General features: G+C 54.4%; 11 protein-coding genes across 11 annotated transcripts; 5 read left to right on the top strand and 6 right to left on the bottom strand.

Moving 5' to 3' along the window:
* Nucleotides 1–360: 360 nt before the first annotated feature.
* Nucleotides 361–1,612, bottom strand: CCOS01_13568 (3-beta hydroxysteroid dehydrogenase/isomerase; the record flags this gene model as incomplete). Its single annotated transcript, XM_060461714.1, has 2 exons — nt 361–1,002; nt 1,124–1,612. The coding sequence occupies 2 exons, from the start codon at nt 1,610–1,612 to the stop codon at nt 361–363; spliced, it is 1,131 nt and encodes a 376-aa protein (XP_060307434.1).
* Nucleotides 1,613–2,337: 725 nt separating this feature from the next.
* Nucleotides 2,338–3,885, top strand: CCOS01_13567 (uncharacterized protein; the record flags this gene model as incomplete). Its single annotated transcript, XM_060461713.1, has 1 exon — nt 2,338–3,885. One exon carries the CDS (start codon nt 2,338–2,340, stop codon nt 3,883–3,885), a length of 1,548 nt encoding a protein of 515 aa, XP_060307433.1.
* Nucleotides 3,886–4,398: 513 nt separating this feature from the next.
* CCOS01_13566 (HMG box protein) lies at nt 4,399–5,419 on the bottom strand (the record flags this gene model as incomplete). Its single annotated transcript, XM_060461712.1, has 2 exons — nt 4,399–4,809; nt 4,910–5,419. The coding sequence occupies 2 exons, from the start codon at nt 5,417–5,419 to the stop codon at nt 4,399–4,401; spliced, it is 921 nt and encodes a 306-aa protein (XP_060307432.1).
* A 720-nt stretch (nt 5,420–6,139) lies between these two features.
* On the top strand, nt 6,140–7,113 carry CCOS01_13565 (proteasome A-type and B-type; the record flags this gene model as incomplete). Its single annotated transcript, XM_060461711.1, has 3 exons — nt 6,140–6,169; nt 6,259–6,406; nt 6,500–7,113. 3 exons carry the CDS (start codon nt 6,140–6,142, stop codon nt 7,111–7,113), a joined length of 792 nt encoding a protein of 263 aa, XP_060307431.1.
* Nucleotides 7,114–7,633: 520 nt separating this feature from the next.
* CCOS01_13564 (glucosamine-fructose-6-phosphate aminotransferase) lies at nt 7,634–10,162 on the bottom strand (the record flags this gene model as incomplete). Its single annotated transcript, XM_060461710.1, has 5 exons — nt 7,634–7,854; nt 7,912–9,485; nt 9,584–9,815; nt 9,914–9,984; nt 10,158–10,162. 5 exons carry the CDS (start codon nt 10,160–10,162, stop codon nt 7,634–7,636), a joined length of 2,103 nt encoding a protein of 700 aa, XP_060307430.1.
* Nucleotides 10,163–11,038: 876 nt separating this feature from the next.
* On the top strand, nt 11,039–11,472 carry CCOS01_13563 (uncharacterized protein; the record flags this gene model as incomplete). Its single annotated transcript, XM_060461709.1, has 2 exons — nt 11,039–11,098; nt 11,188–11,472. The coding sequence occupies 2 exons, from the start codon at nt 11,039–11,041 to the stop codon at nt 11,470–11,472; spliced, it is 345 nt and encodes a 114-aa protein (XP_060307429.1).
* A 198-nt stretch (nt 11,473–11,670) lies between these two features.
* Nucleotides 11,671–11,943, bottom strand: CCOS01_13562 (uncharacterized protein; the record flags this gene model as incomplete). The annotated part of the gene is made up of 2 exons (XM_060461708.1): nt 11,671–11,850; nt 11,902–11,943. The coding sequence occupies 2 exons, from the start codon at nt 11,941–11,943 to the stop codon at nt 11,671–11,673; spliced, it is 222 nt and encodes a 73-aa protein (XP_060307428.1).
* A 537-nt stretch (nt 11,944–12,480) lies between these two features.
* CCOS01_13561 (uncharacterized protein) lies at nt 12,481–12,885 on the top strand (the record flags this gene model as incomplete). The annotated part of the gene is made up of 1 exon (XM_060461707.1): nt 12,481–12,885. The coding sequence occupies one exon, from the start codon at nt 12,481–12,483 to the stop codon at nt 12,883–12,885; it is 405 nt and encodes a 134-aa protein (XP_060307427.1).
* A 106-nt stretch (nt 12,886–12,991) lies between these two features.
* CCOS01_13560 (uncharacterized protein) lies at nt 12,992–13,363 on the bottom strand (the record flags this gene model as incomplete). Its single annotated transcript, XM_060461706.1, has 1 exon — nt 12,992–13,363. One exon carries the CDS (start codon nt 13,361–13,363, stop codon nt 12,992–12,994), a length of 372 nt encoding a protein of 123 aa, XP_060307426.1.
* Nucleotides 13,364–13,607: 244 nt separating this feature from the next.
* CCOS01_13559 (uncharacterized protein) lies at nt 13,608–13,919 on the top strand (the record flags this gene model as incomplete). Its single annotated transcript, XM_060461705.1, has 1 exon — nt 13,608–13,919. The coding sequence occupies one exon, from the start codon at nt 13,608–13,610 to the stop codon at nt 13,917–13,919; it is 312 nt and encodes a 103-aa protein (XP_060307425.1).
* A 1,144-nt stretch (nt 13,920–15,063) lies between these two features.
* CCOS01_13558 (26S protease subunit rpt4) lies at nt 15,064–16,512 on the bottom strand (the record flags this gene model as incomplete). The annotated part of the gene is made up of 4 exons (XM_060461704.1): nt 15,064–15,184; nt 15,245–15,701; nt 15,767–16,153; nt 16,302–16,512. 4 exons carry the CDS (start codon nt 16,510–16,512, stop codon nt 15,064–15,066), a joined length of 1,176 nt encoding a protein of 391 aa, XP_060307424.1.
* Nucleotides 16,513–17,315: the final 803 nt, after the last annotated feature.

The raw sequence follows: 17,315 nt of genomic DNA, 5'->3' as shown, positions 1-17,315 counted from the left end.
TTCCGCCAACGCGAATAGGACAGGCCAAGCATTGCCTGCAGGTTTTCTCCAACTATTGCCTCTGAATATGTGTGCAAACATGTTGCTGCTCGCGTGTCCTACAATCATGTTCCACAGCCCATTCGCAACGCCTGCTTACACGCATAGAAAGGCAAAGAATACGGCCTGAGATATGTTGCTCTTGCTCATGATGTGGCCGCTTATTGGCCGTTTATTAGTTCCCTCTGGCATTGAGGGGTTGTTCATGTATATATACGATGAAAAATCTCTGAAAACTTTTTTTTTCAACATGAAGGTCTCATATCCCTAAAACACCACCATCCTCCATCATAACCATCATCGCCTTTGTAACAGCGTCCTTCATACCTTGACGCTCACCTTGCCAGCCTTCTCCTGGTCGAGGAACCACTGCACGCCCCTCTTGATGCCGTCGTCAAGGCCGACAATGGGTCGGTACCCGAGGAGGCGCTTGGCCTTGCTGATGTTGTAGTAGCGCGTCATGCAGCTGTAGATGCAGCGCTGGCGGTTGAAGATGGGCGGCTTGCCGATGATGGCGAAGAAGATTTCGGAGCAGAAGCCCAGCGCGATGCCGAACTCGCGGGAGATCTTCCAGGCGTGGTCGGTGCCCTTGTCGGAGCCGGCGGCGCGCCAGATGGCGCGGGCGAAATCCCAAAAGTAGATGGGGCTGTCGTTTGTGACGAGGAAGGCCTCGCCGTCGACCTTTTCGTGGTCGAGGGGCGTGATGGAGGAGGCGGCGGTCGCGAGGAGGAGGCGGGCGGCGAGGAGGTGGGCGTGGGCGACGTTGCCAACGTAGGTGAAGTCGAAGAGGTTGTCGTTGTCGCCGAGCTGCACGCCCGTCTTGCCCTCGCGGTAGATCTTGACCATTTGGTGCGTCACCATGGTGTCGCCCTCGCCGAAGATGCCCGCGGGGCGGATGGCGGATGTGAGGAGGGGGTAGGGGTCTTGGCGGTTTGCCTCGAGGACCAATTCTTCTGCGGCGGCCTACGGATGGTCACATGTCAGTCATTGGTAACGCAACAACACTTGAAGGAGAAGAGCAGGAGATTGGCCATCGCATTATAAGAGCAATGGAGCGTGGGAATTCGTAGGCTGGCGTGCGCACCTTGGTCTCGGAGTAATACTCCGTCTGCAGTTCGCCGCGGATGACGGGCCAACGCTCGTCGGCATTGATAAGGTCGGTGGCATTGTCGCTAATGATACTCGCGGAAGACGTGTAGACGAGAGCCTTTACGGAGGCGGCCTGGCAGGCGGCGATGATGGAAGCGGTGCCGTCGACGTTGACCTTGCGGAAGAGATCCTTTGCGATGGCGCTATCGCCCTGGGGCGCGGGGGAGGCGGTGTGGACGACGACGTCGGGTTTAACGTTCTCGAAGAGGGACTTGATCTTGTCTACGTCGGTGATGTCCGCCTCGTGGTAGTTGGCTTTGGGGTTGCGGTTGTTGGCGCAGCGGAGATCTACAACGTCGACGGATGCGACGGCCCAGCGGTCGCCGGCCAGGAGTTGGTTGACCACGTGGTGGCCGAGGAAGCCGTTGCCGCCGACGACGAGGACCTTGCCCAGGTTGGGGGGCGTGGTGGGCTTTGCAGACATGTTCGCGGCGCTGCTGGTTTTTGGATGGGAGAGAGGGTGGTCGTTAGGGTGTTATCACGGGCTGAGGTGGAGGAGTTGGAGGAGGCTCTGGGAAAGGAGAATTAATTGGCGTGGTCTGTTGTCTCTGGTCCCCTGAACTGAGGATTTCTGGGGTAATGGCACAGCACCAGAGAGGCCAAGCTTCAATTTATTTGATCCAATTTCGAAGTACAGCTTGAGTACCTAGTACACAATAGCTAGGCAACACTACTCCCCCTGGGTTAGTATAACTACTTTTGAACTTTCTGAGTGGCGCTCATTGCATTTAGGCTACCCGTATGGAGAACATGCCAGAGAATACCTCGCAGAACATCCAACCTCTACGACGCTGTTGTGGTGGGGCCAGTGAGATGCGTGTCTGCTTCCGCATTCAACATGACATGAGGTGCAGGGGGAATACAGCAAGGTGCCCCACCTCGAAGAGCACTGACTTTCGAGACTGCTATGCAGGCGCGTCTCTTAAGACTTCACTTTCACTTTGAGTCTGACATATTCTTAGGCGAAGAGTGACAGACGGAATTGCTTTATTCTCATTCTCACCTCTTTTGGTCAAAGCTACCCTCACCTATCATCTTCGTAACCTGCTTCATCTTTTTTGGACCTTACGAGAGCACCTTCCATTATTATGCATCTTGGCGCTTGCTCTTGGAGATGAACGTACTCTCCAGTTTCGCAGTGAGGTTGTCATGGAGGCACATGACAACGTTGAGATCCTAGTGCACGTCACAGCGCCGTGCAGAAACATCGATGATGTGCGCTACCGAGCCCTTGCACAGGCATATCTCGATTTTGCACCAACGAGACAGACCAATATTTTCAGCAAACCTTCAGAAGAGGAAGATGTCGAAGCTATCCCCAGCTCAGAGGCCGAGCCACCAGCGTTGCCTGCTTGGTCAGATGTGCCGAACCTCAATAGCGAAACAACGCAACCGGCAACCTCATCACCACCACATATACAACCACCGCCACCTCAATACCCCGCAACTTTTGGATCTTTCGAATCACAGCAACTGTCCTTTAGGAGTGTCTTGGATAACAGAAATTCCCCGGGTCTCGGTCAGCCACTTGCATCTAGAGACTTACCACCTTCGTCTCAACCTGTGGCTGATTCACAGCCAACGCAGGCTAGCTGGGTAGCTCCTCCCAGTGTCGTCGGTGATTCTCAGCCGTCATATGACATCACACTCGCCGAGTTCTCATCCCCGAGCCGGCTCTTTGAACATCTGGCAGGGCAGTTCGATAGCCAACTCGATGAGGAATCTCAGCAACTGTCCTCAGAAGCAAGCCAGCAACAAGTTCCAGAAGTAGTCGCAACGGCTACGCCAGTCATAGAGGAAGACTGTAATGAAGATGAGGACGATGGTCAGGTTATTCTCGTAACGTCGAGCAACTCCCTGGCAATTAAGAGCAATGCCACCCCAGTTCCAGCGGCCTCTACTATTCCCGCAGATGCTATAATCCTCAACACGCCGTTCCCTGCTCTGAAGCGACCGCCTTTAGTCAGCTCTCCTTTTGAGCAGATAATACAGGACACGCCTTGCCAACCGTCTCGGAAGAGAGCAATACCGTCATCGGCAAACCGAGCCGGCTCCGAGCCCCTACTTCCATCGAAACGGCACAAACGGTCAGCGCCCATCTCGGAATCGAGGTCTGTCATCACGAGAAGCTCCTCAGATGTAGGCCCTGGGCCTAGCGATCTTTTCAGACCTCAACGGCCTCCTAATGAGAGGCACTTGAGCTACCTCGCACGTCTTGAGATCCACCCCGTTGGCCCCCCCGTCGGCACCAGCGAACTGACGCCAGATGATCTCCTGACGCCCAAGCTGAAGGAGCTGGCCCGCCAACTCAAGATATCGAAGCGCTTTGCCCCGGTTGAACAGACGAGGGAACTGCGTCCATTTGAGCGAGGCCACTGGCACTTGGACTGGACCGGCTGGCGACCGAGTCTCCGCGAGCGAGCCTGGCACTTTTTGACGGATTACATCCTCGAAGGGTTCGCGGGATGGGGCGTCTGGTGTAAACGCGCAGAGGACTGGTCCTGTATACGCGTGTACTGCTGGGGCCACATCGTCGGTCACATCTATCTGGCCTTATACCTGGCGAGCGAGAGGGCGCTGAAGAAGGATGCGGCGAGGTGGCTGGACGGTGCGGGTGAGGTTATTGTCATCACCAATGGCCACGAAAACTCCGACTCTGGGGAGAGCGTGGAGGACGATCCCGACGACGGAATGTAGTAGGATGGGAGACGACGCGCCGGGCTGTTCTCATTTCGTTTTCCTTCCTTCTTGTTTTCCTTGGCTAAGCGAGGCGTTTGCATAAGGTAAGGGGTTCGACAGGGCGCTACTGCTTGACAAGTTTGGATACGGGGCAAACAACCTGATTAGCATAGAAATAAACAATGGGCGCACCTTCAAAATGGTATATAGGGAGCAAATTGAACATTTCGTTCTAGTCGCGAAACCTCTCTTTGGCATTTGGTATCTGAAATACAGCTAAGAAACATCAACCGATCCTTCTTGCAATTCCTACTCTGTACAGAACAAGGAAAACCAATAAGCATACCCTCCTCTTCCCGGCTTGCTCCTCCTCGTACACGATTCATCGCACTGCTGAACTCGCTCAGGCATATCCTACTTTTTTGACACTTGACGCCGCGGGGTGGAATTTATTCCTCAAGGGGAATCCTCGAGGAGAGAAAGAAAGGGGCTACCGCTCAGATTCGTGACCTGAACTGGGTAAATTTTTTCTTACTCGGGAGAAGGGCTACGCTTGACGACATGGCCCAAGACTTCCAGCGACTCGCGCTCCCAACGGTCAAAGTCAGCCTTGGCGAGCTCCTCATATGCGAGCTTCTCGGGCGGTGACATCTGCTTCCACTCGTTGCCAATGGCTTGCATGTTCTCACTCGCCTTGCCGGTGTGGTTGGAGTAGTCGCCGCTGCCAAACCGCGCCTTGACGAAGAGCGCGTAGGCGTTGTGCGGCCTCTTGGGGAGGCGGTCGTCGCGGATGGCCCGCGGGACCTGCTTGCCGGTAAGGTTGCGGAGCCTCACGCGGGCGCGGTTGGCCTCGGCCACAACCGTGGGCTGGAGCGACTCAACCCACGACTTGTAGGCCGCGTTGTTGGTCAGCTTGTTGGCTTCGGCAGTCTCTTCGAGACGCTATGTATTCCAGGTTTGTCAGTCTCTTGTTTGATATGGATCGAGGGGCTTCTGTTGGAGATTCACAGCAGAAGGAACAAGACAGAGGGTCAGGCCTTACCTGGACTTCGTATGAGGACAGGTTCTTGTAAGACTCGGCAATGCTCTTGACCCGGTCGGTCAACTTCAAGTCTGAGGTGGGCTCCGTAGCAAATTGTTGCTCAGCGTACACCCGGAATGTGTTCGTTGGGAGCTTCTTGGGCTCCTCCAGCAGCGCTGCCGTCTTCAACTCCCGCACCCTGAGCCTCTTCTGTTGCTCGGGCGTGAGCACCACCTTCTTGACCTTCTTCTTGGGCACAGCCTTCTTAACGGCGACCTTCTTCTTCGCCTTGGGCTTCTTAGCAGCGGGCTTCTTGGCCTTGGTGGCAGGCTTCTTCTTGGCGGCCGTGGTCTTCGTCTTGGTCTTAGTGGTTGTCGCCGCCTTGGTGGCAGGCATGCGCGCCCATTGCGAGGTTGAGAAGCCGCGGCAAGACGCTGCGCGCACGACGGCAAGCTGAGTTCGCGGTACTGCCAGCGGGGCGGTGCGGAGGAGCACGCGCTGAGCGGCGGCGCGGCCGATTGCTGTCAACATTGTTGTGATCTTGTGGGTGGGCTGGTGTTTGGTGTTTTGGAGCGAGCCGGGATATGTTTAGTGGTGGTGTTCGATTGCGATAGGGCAATCCGGAAGGGGCTGGATAGGGCGAGTCGAATGCGAGCGGTATTGAGGCTAGGATCAGGCCAATCGTGGGAGTCGGGGGAGTCGGGGGTGTGTTTTCGACACCACAATTGCCGTCCGTGGTATTGACGGAATGACGAGGGACTGTGAGCAATGCGACTGAACTTGGTCGACCTCCTTGTTTGTTTGACCATCCACCCCTGGAGCTCTGATGTACCGAGTACCAAAATATTCTCATAAAAGGGTGCAAAACAGAGTACCGAGTACGCCACCTCCAATCACCCATCACAACAGCTCCAAGCTGACCATTTCTGGTAAGCCCACCCCCAAACTTGCAGCCCCGTTTGTCAGGCACCAGAGCCTTGACGCAGTAACTCTAGCGGCGGCGGGAGCAGCAGCAGGAGCAACTGGCCTGTCAGCCAGTCAGCCAGTCAGCCAGTCAGCCAGCCAGCCAGCCAGGCGGCCTGCAGAGGCACCCACGGGACGCGAAGCTCACCCCGGACAAGCTTCAATCAACTTCACATACCGAACCATCACCAAACCTACCCACGAACTTGCAACAACGACGAAGCCTATTCTCCTTTCCGACCACCTTTTCATCATCTTGATCTCCAAACTACACAAAATCCAGCCACCATGGATCACAGACCGCAAGCTTGGGGCCGTGTACGCAATCCCCAGTCTCCCCCCTCCCCTCCTTCCCGGGAATCTCAGCCTCGCATTGTAGACTAACAAGCCGGAACCCCTCATCATAGCCTAGAGACGACGTCTACGGAGCCTACGATGGCTCGTACATGAACACCAATGGTCCCAACCAAGCGACACAGGCCCCCATCGTCACGGGTACATCAGTCATTGCCATCAAGTTCAGCGAAGGTGTCGTCATCGCCGCCGACAACCTGGGTACGTCTTTGTCTTTGCTCGCCCTTCAATGCCGTCTTGTACTGTCACCATACTGTTCCAATAATGAAAGCTGACAATTCTTCTATCATATAGCATCCTACGGCTCCCTCGCCCGTTTCACCGATGTCAAGCGTCTCCGCACCTTCGCCAACTCCACAGTCGTGGGCTTCGGCGGCGACGTCTCCGACATGCAATACCTCGACCGCCATCTCTCAAGCCTCGACATTGAGGAGTCCTACGACCTGGCCAACGACGCCCCCGCCCGGCTCAATGCCGCGAACCTTCACAAGTACCTCTCCAAGCTCCTCTACAAGCGCCGCTCCGACTTCGACCCCCTCTGGAACCACCTCCTCGTCGCCGGCCTCGACGACAACAACAAGCCCTTCCTCGCCGCCGCCGACCTGCTCGGCACCACCTTCACCTCTCCCTCCTTGGCAACGGGTTTCGGCTCAGCCCTCGCCCAACCCATCATGCGTCGCTACGCCCCTGATGAGGAGACCGCCGCTAAGCTCTCCAAGGAGCAGGCCGTCGACGTGATTAAGGAGTGTATGAAGGTTCTCTTTTACCGTGACGCTCGCAGCTCGGATTCCTACTCGATTGCTGTAGTAACCAAGGATGGAGTCGACTTGAAGGAGAGTGAGAAGCTTGAGAAGCAGAGCTGGAAGTTTGCGGAACGGATCCGCGGCTACGGCACGCAGGTGAACTAAGGGGAAGGCACGGACACAAGGATCTTTGGGACATAGAGAGACAGGCAGTGAGAGAATGGGTGGAAATGACATGAAAATGACTGGGTATTCGGCATAAGCTCTGGCAGTTCCGTGGGTGGGAATACTCATGAGACGCAAGTAGTAGAAGAGAAGCACGAGCCCTGCAACCCAGGGCTTATCGACATCACGATGAAATCAGGCGTGTGCGAGCAAGCATGTGTAACACCAAATGAAATAGACAATATTGTTCTTCATTGCTTCAGGTTGCCTGACTACGGCATTTAACCTCAAAAAGATACGCTCCTTTATCTTGACCGGCCCAAATCTACCATGCTGGACCATTCCCTCATTTTCACAATACCCAGTAATACATCAGAGGGCTCCGAAGTTGCCATCGCCTTTTTGTGGCCCGCTGTGACATCAAAAGCATCAAGGGCTTATCCTCCCTTTTGGCAACCCAACTCCAAGGGGGCGAATCACCCGACAATAAACCAAACTTCACTCAGGCTATGTGAGCAGTTTACTCGACAGTGACAGACTTGGCCAGGTTACGAGGGAAATCGACGTTGAGTCCCTCCATGACAGCCAGCCAGTAAGCAATCAGCTGCAGAGGAACGACGTTGAGGATACCCTGGAGGGCATCGACCGTCTTGGGGATCTCAATCTTCTCAGCCTCGCTGGTCTTGAACTCCTCGTCACCAGGGTTGCAAATGACAATGGGCTTTCCGCTGCGAGCAATGACTATTCCATTTGTTAGCAAATTATCAAGCTTAACGTTGGCTGATATTCTAGACTTACCTTGCTGGTAGGCGTTGAGCGACTTCTTGAAAAGATCATCACGGGTGAGGATCATGATGATTGGCAAGTTCTCGTCAACGAGAGCAAGAACACCGTGCTTCAACTCACCGGACATGACAGCCTCGCAGTGAAGGTAGGAAATTTCCTTGATCTTCAGGGCACCCTCAAGGGCGGTAGAGAACTGGGCACCACGACCGAGGAGCAGAAGGGACTTCTGGTTCTGGAAAGTCTTGGAGCAGAGCTCCTTGATGGACTGGTCCTGGGTGAGGATATCCTTGATCTGCTCAGGGATCTTGGCGAGACCCTCCATGATCTCCTCGCGACGCTTCTGCTTGGATGCGCGGTCCTCACTAAGGGAGAGGGCGAACATGACCATGGCAATGAACTGGGAGGTGTAGGCCTTGGTGGAGGCAACACCGATTTCGGGACCGGCGTTGACGTGGACACCGCAGTGGGTGAGCAGGGAGATGGAGGAACCGACGACGTTGACGATACCGACGGTCAGGGCACCGCGCTCCAAGCAGTAGCGGAGAGCCATGAGAGAGTCAGCAGTCTCACCAGACTGGGAGACGAAGACGCAAGTGTCGTCACGGAAGACGGGCGCCTGTCTGTCGAGGAAATCGGAAGCCAGCTCAACGGCGATGGGGATCTCGGCCAGCTCTTCGAACACGCCGCGAACGGCCATGCATGAGTGATAACTGGTACCGCATGCAATGAAGATAATTCTGCGGCAGCGGCGGATGGTAGAAATGTAGGAGCGGAGACCACCAAGGGTGACAGTCTTGTTGGCGGCATCGAGACGACCTCTCATGGTGTTGACGACGGACTCGGGCTGCTCGAAAATTTCCTTTTGCATGAAGTGATCGAACTTGCCCTTCATGATCTCCTGAAGCTCAAGCTCCAGGGTCTGGATGGTGCGCACATTGGAGCTGCCGTCCGCCTTCTTAAGACGGTGAATGTTCAGCGAGCCCTCGTGAATGTGAGCGATGTCATCGTCCTCAAGGTACATGACCTTCTTGGTGTGCTCGACAATGGCAGACGGGTCAGACGAGAGGAAGAACTCGGTGGGCATGGGCATGCCGTCGTCGGTCATGAAAGCGCGCGACTGCGAGCGGTGCAGAAGCGACTTGTCGGGGGCACCCAGCAGAGTGTTGGGGTTCAAGAAGTTGTCCTGCTGCTTCTTGAGGGCAACGTTCTGAGAGGCAGCCTCGGCAGAGAGGGCACCCTCCTCGGAGTACTCGACATCGACGAAGTCGACCTTCATGCGCTTCTGTGTCTTGACACCAATGACAAGAGGAGAACCCTTGCGGGCAGCGATGACCTCATGGGGGTAGTGAACGGACTTGATCAAAAGTCCGTAGGCGCCCTCGAGCTCGTTGATGACAGCCTTGGCGAGATCGGTGAAGCCAATATCGGGGTGCTGGTCGTACAGGTACTTGGCGAGCTTAGCAATGCATTCGGTGTCGGTTTCGGTCTCGAACTTGAAGCCCTTGGCGCTCAAGAGGGTCTTGAGCTCCTTGTAGTTGGTGATGATACCATTGTGGACGACGGTGAACTCCCAGGTAGGGTCAGATCTAGGAGATGGGAAGTCATGTCAGCTACTTGAGATTTTGATGACAGGGAAGCATTCAAAGGGGAAAGTTTGCTGTTGTTTTTGCGGGTGCAAACGTACCTGTGGGGGTGGCAGTTCAGACGAGACGGGGGGCCGTGGGTAGCCCAGCGAGTGTGGGCGATACCGGCATGTGAGTCGAAGTACTTGGTCTCGTCGACCTTGGACTCGGCGATGAGCTCCTTGAGCTTGGCGACCTTGCCAACCTCCTTGAAGGCGAAGACCTCATTCTTCTTGTCACCGTCGACAGCAAGACCGGCCGAGTCGTATCCACGGTACTCGAGACGGGAGAGACCTGTTGGAAGCAGAGGCCCGTTAGCAAAACAGCTCTCGAGATAAGGTGGAGCTATGTGGCTCCAATTGGAAGTATTCAGGAGGAGGCGGTGTACTCACCGTTCACCAAAGTGTCGAGGATGAACTTGCGGTCCTTCTCCACCAGGTAGTTGACGTAGCCGAAAATGCCACTATTGGGAGAGAGGTGCACGTCAGCTTACTGCCTGCTTACTGTGCTGCCAATTGCCTTTGTGGCTGTCGGCGCTCCGACCCCTTTTTTCAGCTGGCAGAAGCTGGATGGAGGGGAAGGGGAGGATGCCGGCAAGCTTTCAGGAGAGCGGGGAGCGGAATTGGGGGGACATACCACATGTTGATTCAACGCAATCGAAGACCCTGACAAGAAACGTAAAAGACCAATTAACAAAAAGAGGCGGAGACTCGGGTGGTAGAGGCGGCGGCGAAGGGTATCAAGAAGAGCGAGAGAGATGAATAGTTGGATCAAGAGAGAATGAGTAGGGTAGAGCAAGATGCAGGAGGCGGGAGCTGAGCAGCTTTATGTGCAGCTGGTTCAACTGGCTGGAGAGCAATGGGAGGGGAGAGTGTATTGTGTACGTGGAGAGAATACGCAGTAGCGCCTAGAGGCGTGGAGGGGGGCGGTGGGCGGGGTGTGGCAGGGGCGTGCTCGTATTGAGGATGACCGAGAGGGCGCGGCGCGGCACGGGTTGAGGGTGAGGGTGAGGACCAAAGATGACGGAAGGATGGGGGTGAGTGGGCAGGGCCAGGTACACTATGTGGTGGTATTCGTTCTTGTTATGGACGATGATGTCTTGCTATTGCCCAGAGAAAGCCAGGGAAGGAAACAAGGCTGTAAGAAACAAGCGCGCAATGATTTGCTGAAGTGTTGTTTTGAGTGTACTGACTGTTTACTTGCTGTTTGGTAGGCAATGCCTTCATCACAGGATAGCAAGCAGGCAAGTTCGGATAGCGTGTACGGATACCTACAATTCAACTGATACATCAGCAGAAGACTTCAGTCTCTGAGAGCAATGAATGAGGCCAGATGCTTTGAGAGACGGTCATGTTTGTTTATTGAGCTAGTTGCCTTGCCTGTTTTCTTTTTAGCTGTAGAAGTTGGCAGGAAGCAGCGTCTCATTGTCGTTTTCGCTTGCTAGATATCATGTCTAAGTCATGGATGCGAGTGCCTCCAGGAAAGTCCAGTAGACTCTTTGCTGGGTCGGTTTACAAATGATGATGGGTAAGGCAGTTCTCGAGTCACCGAGTCGGAGGTGTCTAACACTTTTGCAGCTGGGATGGCATATGCCAGGACTCGGAACAGACAGGCGCTAGGGCAACGGAATGGAGAATGGATCTAGATTTCGACGGAGCAGAAATACCTACTCTGTGTACTCCGTAGACTGCAGAGAGACAGACATAGCCCTATCCGTACCGGTATCCGTAACCCGCACTTCTTTGCAGTTCGATGTCTGGGGCGACCCGGTCAGAGTTGGGAAAGACAGACGTGCTCAGCCAGTGGAAGAGCCGCGAATGCAGCGAGTGAGGGGCAGCAGGTTTCTGGAGACTGGAAGGGCCCCCACCTCACCGGCAACAGCAAAGGAGCTGCAGCTTCTGGCACCACTTGCCTGCAGCAACACACATCGCGATATTCCTTGGAACCTTGACTTAACCACACATCTTGAAGAACATTTCTAGCCCCATCCCGGCGAAACCCGTTGTTTCTTGTGTGCCTGAGCAGACTGCAGACAAGGAAGAATACCTACAGCCCAACGTCTGACATGTTGTCTGTGCTGCATCATTGACTGGTCCGTCGTTTTCTGTGCCATCCCACCTCTTGCTTTCATTTCATCCAGAGACAGACACTATTTCAGACTATCCGTACGGTACCTGGACGCGGCCGCAGGCGCAGTGCAGGAATGCCACCCACCGCTCCCATCCCTCACCTCCTCCAGGCTCTCCCAGTGGGTTCCTCTTGGGTTCCTCCTCCTCCCGTCCTCCTCAAGCCCCCCCCTCCTTTCGTGGACTGTGGCGCCATTCCCTGGCTGAGCCATTCGGCTGCTACACTAGCTCCAAAGATCGCCCTCGGTACGTACCGCGATAACATCGTGGGCTTTAGAAAAGACTTGCTTCTTCATTTCAACTGCTGTTACGGATACAGTACGACCAATGCTGTTGGCCAAATGGTTCACAATAATATCTCCATAGCACTTACTTGCAAGTACGGAGTCCTGGATAATACCATATGTGCTATGCGCATTCACCTTTCTCGCTTGAGGAATTCTGCAGATAATCAGCCAACCAACACTTGATTGAGCACGATTTGGCATCCATCTGACTCCGATGCTGCTCTCGCCGCTTCCATTCCAATCCAGCCGCTAGAAAGGCACGATTTCCGCAAGCTGCATTTGTAACGCTAAAGCCTTCCGAAATGGTCAGCTTGTGATGAAGCCCGCACCAAGCAGGCACCAAGCAGGCACCGAGTTAGGAAAGCTGCTGCCATCAACTTCTGTTGTAACGCCTCACCCGCCTTGCCATCCATCGAATTTCAACACACCTCTTTCTCTGCCACAGCCCGTACCTTTACCAGCGCGTCTTTCCTATGGACTACTATGTACGAAGTAGCTACGGGAACTTAACTTGACCCGAGCTCCCCCACTCTCCCATATACATACATGCACACGCATGGCATGGCAGGTACGGTGTACGGAGTACTTCGTACCTATCCGAGCAAGCGCCTCCTGAAGTGCTCATCCCATGTGCCCCCGAACCCGCCAACACCAAGATCTGATTCAGTAACCGCCTTATCCCAACAACATCTCGTCATTAATTGGGAATCACAATTCTACCAAGCAAATCAACAACTGCACGTAATGTGTACTAATGGTCAGGTACACAAGAGATCAAACATGACAACTCGCTACCTTAGTTGTCTAACCTCTGCGATACGCTCCGTCCACCCGATTTGTCGGTTTGATTATTTCTTGGTGTTGCGTCAAAGACGTCCCCTATTCTCGGGCATCGGTGCGACGGCTACCTACGTTCGTCATGCCCTGTCCCACCCTCCAACGTTTTTTTGAGGATTCCATCACCGACATCATCGCTTTTTTTACCCCTTCTTTTCGTATTACCTGGCTCCGACGTGCCCCAGTCCCCAATCATCTGGGTGCGGACACCCCTTGGTTGTCAAGCGCTAGAAAGAATCCAGCGGGGATCGTCGCCAATGTGACACCGAGCGACAAGAATTCCCAAGCTCGGGTCCCCTGGTGTCCAACTCTTGCTGTTTGGCTCCGTTGCTGGTTGCACCCATGAAGCATGGAGGGGCTGCACAGGGGAGGGAGGGAGTGGGGCCTCCAAGTACGAAAAGAAGCGGACGTGAAGGGGAAAAAAACAGAAGAGAAGACAACGCACTAAGAAGAGGTACAGCCTCAATTGCCATCGTGAGAACGGGCCACAAAAGGGGCGGCTTGTCGTCCACTCCGTATACCAGTCGCCAAAAATAACATCTCGCACCGAGGAGAGAACCCTGCTAGACCGGCCTCTCCTGCAAATCACCATCTGGCAACTTTTCCATGCCACCGCCCATCTCGCCGCCCCAGCTTGACCCAGATCTTCTCGAATCGGTCGCGAGTCCACCCAGCCGAGGCAAACCCTGAAGTTTTGAGCCAAGCCCGGACACGTCGAGCGCGCCTGTTTAGTATCATACAGCCGCTCGTTGCGCGCTATCCAGATCTTTCTGATATCGATTTCGTGCTACGCATAATCCACGTTCCACGGTCCCTGGAATCAGCAAATAGGCCGAATGGAAGACCGGTACGGCCCACACAGAAACCATGCATCGCACAACTGTATGAGGTACCTCGCCATGGCTTCAGTGTTGCTCAATCCGAAGAAAAGCGAACGCCGTACCCACCAAGCCAGATTCAAACAAAGTCCAACACCTCATGCGTGGATGCGTTCATATCAGACGGCCGCCGGGGTACTCGAGACGCCGCCTGCAGAGCATGCCCCGGTTGCAGTCGCTCATCTCCAGTCTTACGGCAATCTTCCCATCGAAAACATGTGGCTAAGCTTTGTCTCTATTCGTTGCCGTGCGAGATCACCCAGCACATAGAGGTGGTCTCAGCTAGAGCCCCGCCATCCGCTTGCAGCAGCTTCAACAGCCTCCTTTGCACGGCATGGCGGATTCGTCGAATCACAAATTCAGGACCAGACCTTCGATCCTCCCGGGCTTACAATGTGCGACCTCATTCCCCACCCGTTTTCTTCTCGTCAGACAGGATTGTAAGCATGTGCTTCCGTCGTCTGCCTGCAGTGTAAGCTGTTAGCGAAGGAACAGAAAGATCATGTAAGACTCGACTAAGAAGCACAACCCGCTGTAGCTTCGCTTACACCAAGCCATGTCGATGAGCAGTACCTAAATACACCCCCTGAGCTATCTGTGGCTTGGACCACAAAGGGTACACCCCCCGTTCCTTTCTCCCCAGCCCTACGCTTACTCGGGGGCCTGCTGTAGATATGAAGGCCCGTGTCGAACTCGACATTGGTGACTGGCCTAACACGGCATCCTCGCCGTGCGCCGAGGTGGATGAGTAAACGGAGGCCTTCTGCCAGCGAGTAGCGCTCTCGAGTACAGACACACTATTGTTTGTTGAGCAGTTCAATAAGATGGCACTCTGGCACGTGGCGCCGCCGCGCCGGACCACACCCCGTACCCAGCCCCCCAGCTCAGTCGAGGCTGTGCAATTATCAATAGCTTCAAAAATGGAGCCTCACAGCTACGGGCTACCCTAGACTCGGGCCCCCCAAAAAATACCTACCTACCTACCAGGGAACATTCGAAGGGCGCAGAGATAAGAAAACTCACCATGGCCATGCATTCTTCATGATATTCCTTGATACAAACGCCAAAGCGCTTCGTATAGCTCTTGTTGAGCGGTCATAGAATGCAAGCTGATCATACGGGCTAATATACCTCCGTACAACGTCGCCGTCAACGATGGACATTACTGCTTGTGCATGCGCTTGTTTCATCTTTGGGATCCCGTAGCTGCTTCTATTCCACACCGTACGTCTCTATGATCCCATGGCAAACAACCCCAAACCTGGACTCGGGTATTGTACACTGTTTAACACATTAAAAGACCCTCTAAACGGCTGAGAACCGACGATGCTCGATCCAGCCGCCCCTTTCGATGTCTTTCCTTTGCTCCTCCGCGCCTCATCCCGTGAATCATCATGTCGCCTCCTCTCTGACCTTACAACTTCTGGTACTCGAGCTTGCCCTCCAGCTTCTTCGACTCGGCGACCTTACGTACTGCCTTGTTGAAGTCGTCCTGGTTGATTGCGTCGCGGTAATCCTTGATGGCAAACAGACCACTGGGCATTACTAGTTAGCTTCGGGTATTACGGGTGCTGTCAAAATGTGCAGTCACTTACGCTTCTGTCACGACGTTTCTCAAATCCGCACCATTAAGACCATCGCTCATCTTCACCACGCTCTCGAAGTCAATCTCACCCTCCGTCACCACGCCCTGGGCATGGATCTTGAGAATCTCCAAACGGCCGACCTCGTTCGGCAGGGCAATCTCAATCTTGCGGTCGAGACGTCCAGCACGAAGCAGCGCGGGATCGAGGGTATCAGGTCTGTTCGTGGCCATGATGATTTTGGTCTTTCCGAGGTAGTCGAAACCGTCCAGCTGGTTGAGCAACTCCATCAACGTTCTCTGGATCTCACGATCCGCACTGGTTCCCTCAGAGAATCTGCGTCCACCAATGGCGTCGATCTCGTCCATGAAGATAATGCAGGGCTCGTGCTCCTTGGCGTAGCCGAACATCTCGCGAATCAGGCGGGCAGACTCTCCGATGTACTTGTCGACAATTGCTGAGGAAACAACTGTTTGACCTCATTAGCACACTTCCTTCTACCGTCTTCCACCACTCCCCACGGAGTAGACCTACCCTTGAGAAAGTTGGTCTCGAGACTGCTTGCCACGGCACGTGCAAGCAACGTCTTTCCCGTACCAGGAGGTCCGTAAAGCAAAACACCCTTGGGCGGCTTGATGCCCACACGCAGGAAGAGCTCGGGGTTCTTGAGCGGCAGCTCAATGACCTCGCGGAGCTCGCGAATCTGGTCGTTCAGTCCACCGATACCAGCGAAGCTGACTTGACCGGGGTCTTCCAGTGACATGTTGTAGACGAGGGGGTCGACTTCTCGGGGAAGCATACGCATGATCGTGAGTGTCGTCATATCGAGTGCCACGCGCGTGCCTTGCTTGAGCTTGACCTTGTCAACCTTTGATCTGCATCCGACGACATATCTGGGACCGGAGGAAGCCTTGACGATGACTATTCGTGAATGGGAACGTTGATTAGCAAAAGTTGAGTCCTAATCATTCGCGTCTCTTTCTTGGCGGCAATCGTGGTAGGTAGTGGTGGTGGGGCGGGGACGGTGTCCATCGGAGGCGGAAAGCGGGATGGGGATGCCTTCACTTACATCTTTCGTCATCGAGCTGCTTAAGGACCTCGCCGATAATCTGACCGACACTCTGCAACGCCTTAATGTTGTCTTCGGTTCTGTCAAACTCCCGCTGCAAATCCTTGATCTCGAGCCGCAGGGACTTGAGCTTAGCTTCCCACTCCCGGGATTCGAGCAGCTTGGCCCGGTACGAGTCGAGAGCCTTCTGGCGTTCCTCGTCGGAAGACATCTCTGATTGTGGGAAGTTGAAGAGGAAAGGGCTACTGCCTTGATCTCGTCGAGGAAATGGAATGACTGCGGTTCGGAAGAGGGTGCTGTGGCGGTGGGTGATCGCGTTCGGGTTTCGAGTTTCGAAGGTTGGGTCGGTTGGTGGATGGGAGTGGGTGAGGCAGCTCGTGTGGTAATCAGATCGTTGTTTTCGGAGGTTGTGGTGTCGACGTACGTCCCACTGCAGCCTTCTACCTCAAAGGCAAGCACGGCTCAGCTCCGACTAGCGCCCTATCCCTGTGGCCACCGAAGCTCTGCCACTTTGCTCTGATTGGTTGTAGTCTCGGCTCCGGGAAATACCAGCTCCCGGTCAATTCTCAGCTCCTGCCATCGTCAAGGAACATGACGGCTTCAGCTTGAAGTGCTGTGCATTGATGAGAAGTATTTGCGAAGCTCACTTCATCAGTAGCCTATCACTGTGGCTTCGATGGTCTGATGAATCGGCCCTCTTTTGAACGCGGCCTCAAATCTCTATCAATGCTGGACTATGAGAGATGGAATGAGTTCAGGTGGGCAACATTAATACGGGAGCTTCAATTTGAATAGCTTTCCCGAGTGAAAAGCACATTAATGACTACTCAATCCTCCCTCTCGTCAGGAGAACCGCAAAATATGTTATACATCCAGCAAATCGGGTACCGAAATCTCAAGCATTCAGAAATCGAGGCAGGTTCAAAAGCGCAGTGGTCGTAGATCAATATCAATTGGGAGGGACAAGCCTCCAGTAAAGTTATGTACTAAGAATGGTAGGAAACAACTGTCCAA

This window comes from Colletotrichum costaricense (genome assembly GCF_030867565.1).
Source record: "Colletotrichum costaricense strain IMI 309622 chromosome Unknown Scaffold_18.1, whole genome shotgun sequence".
NCBI classification, from domain to species: Eukaryota; Fungi; Ascomycota; class Sordariomycetes; order Glomerellales; family Glomerellaceae; genus Colletotrichum; species Colletotrichum costaricense.
The sequence above is the reverse complement of the archived record's forward strand: the minus strand, read 5'-3'. Positions and strand labels throughout refer to the sequence as shown.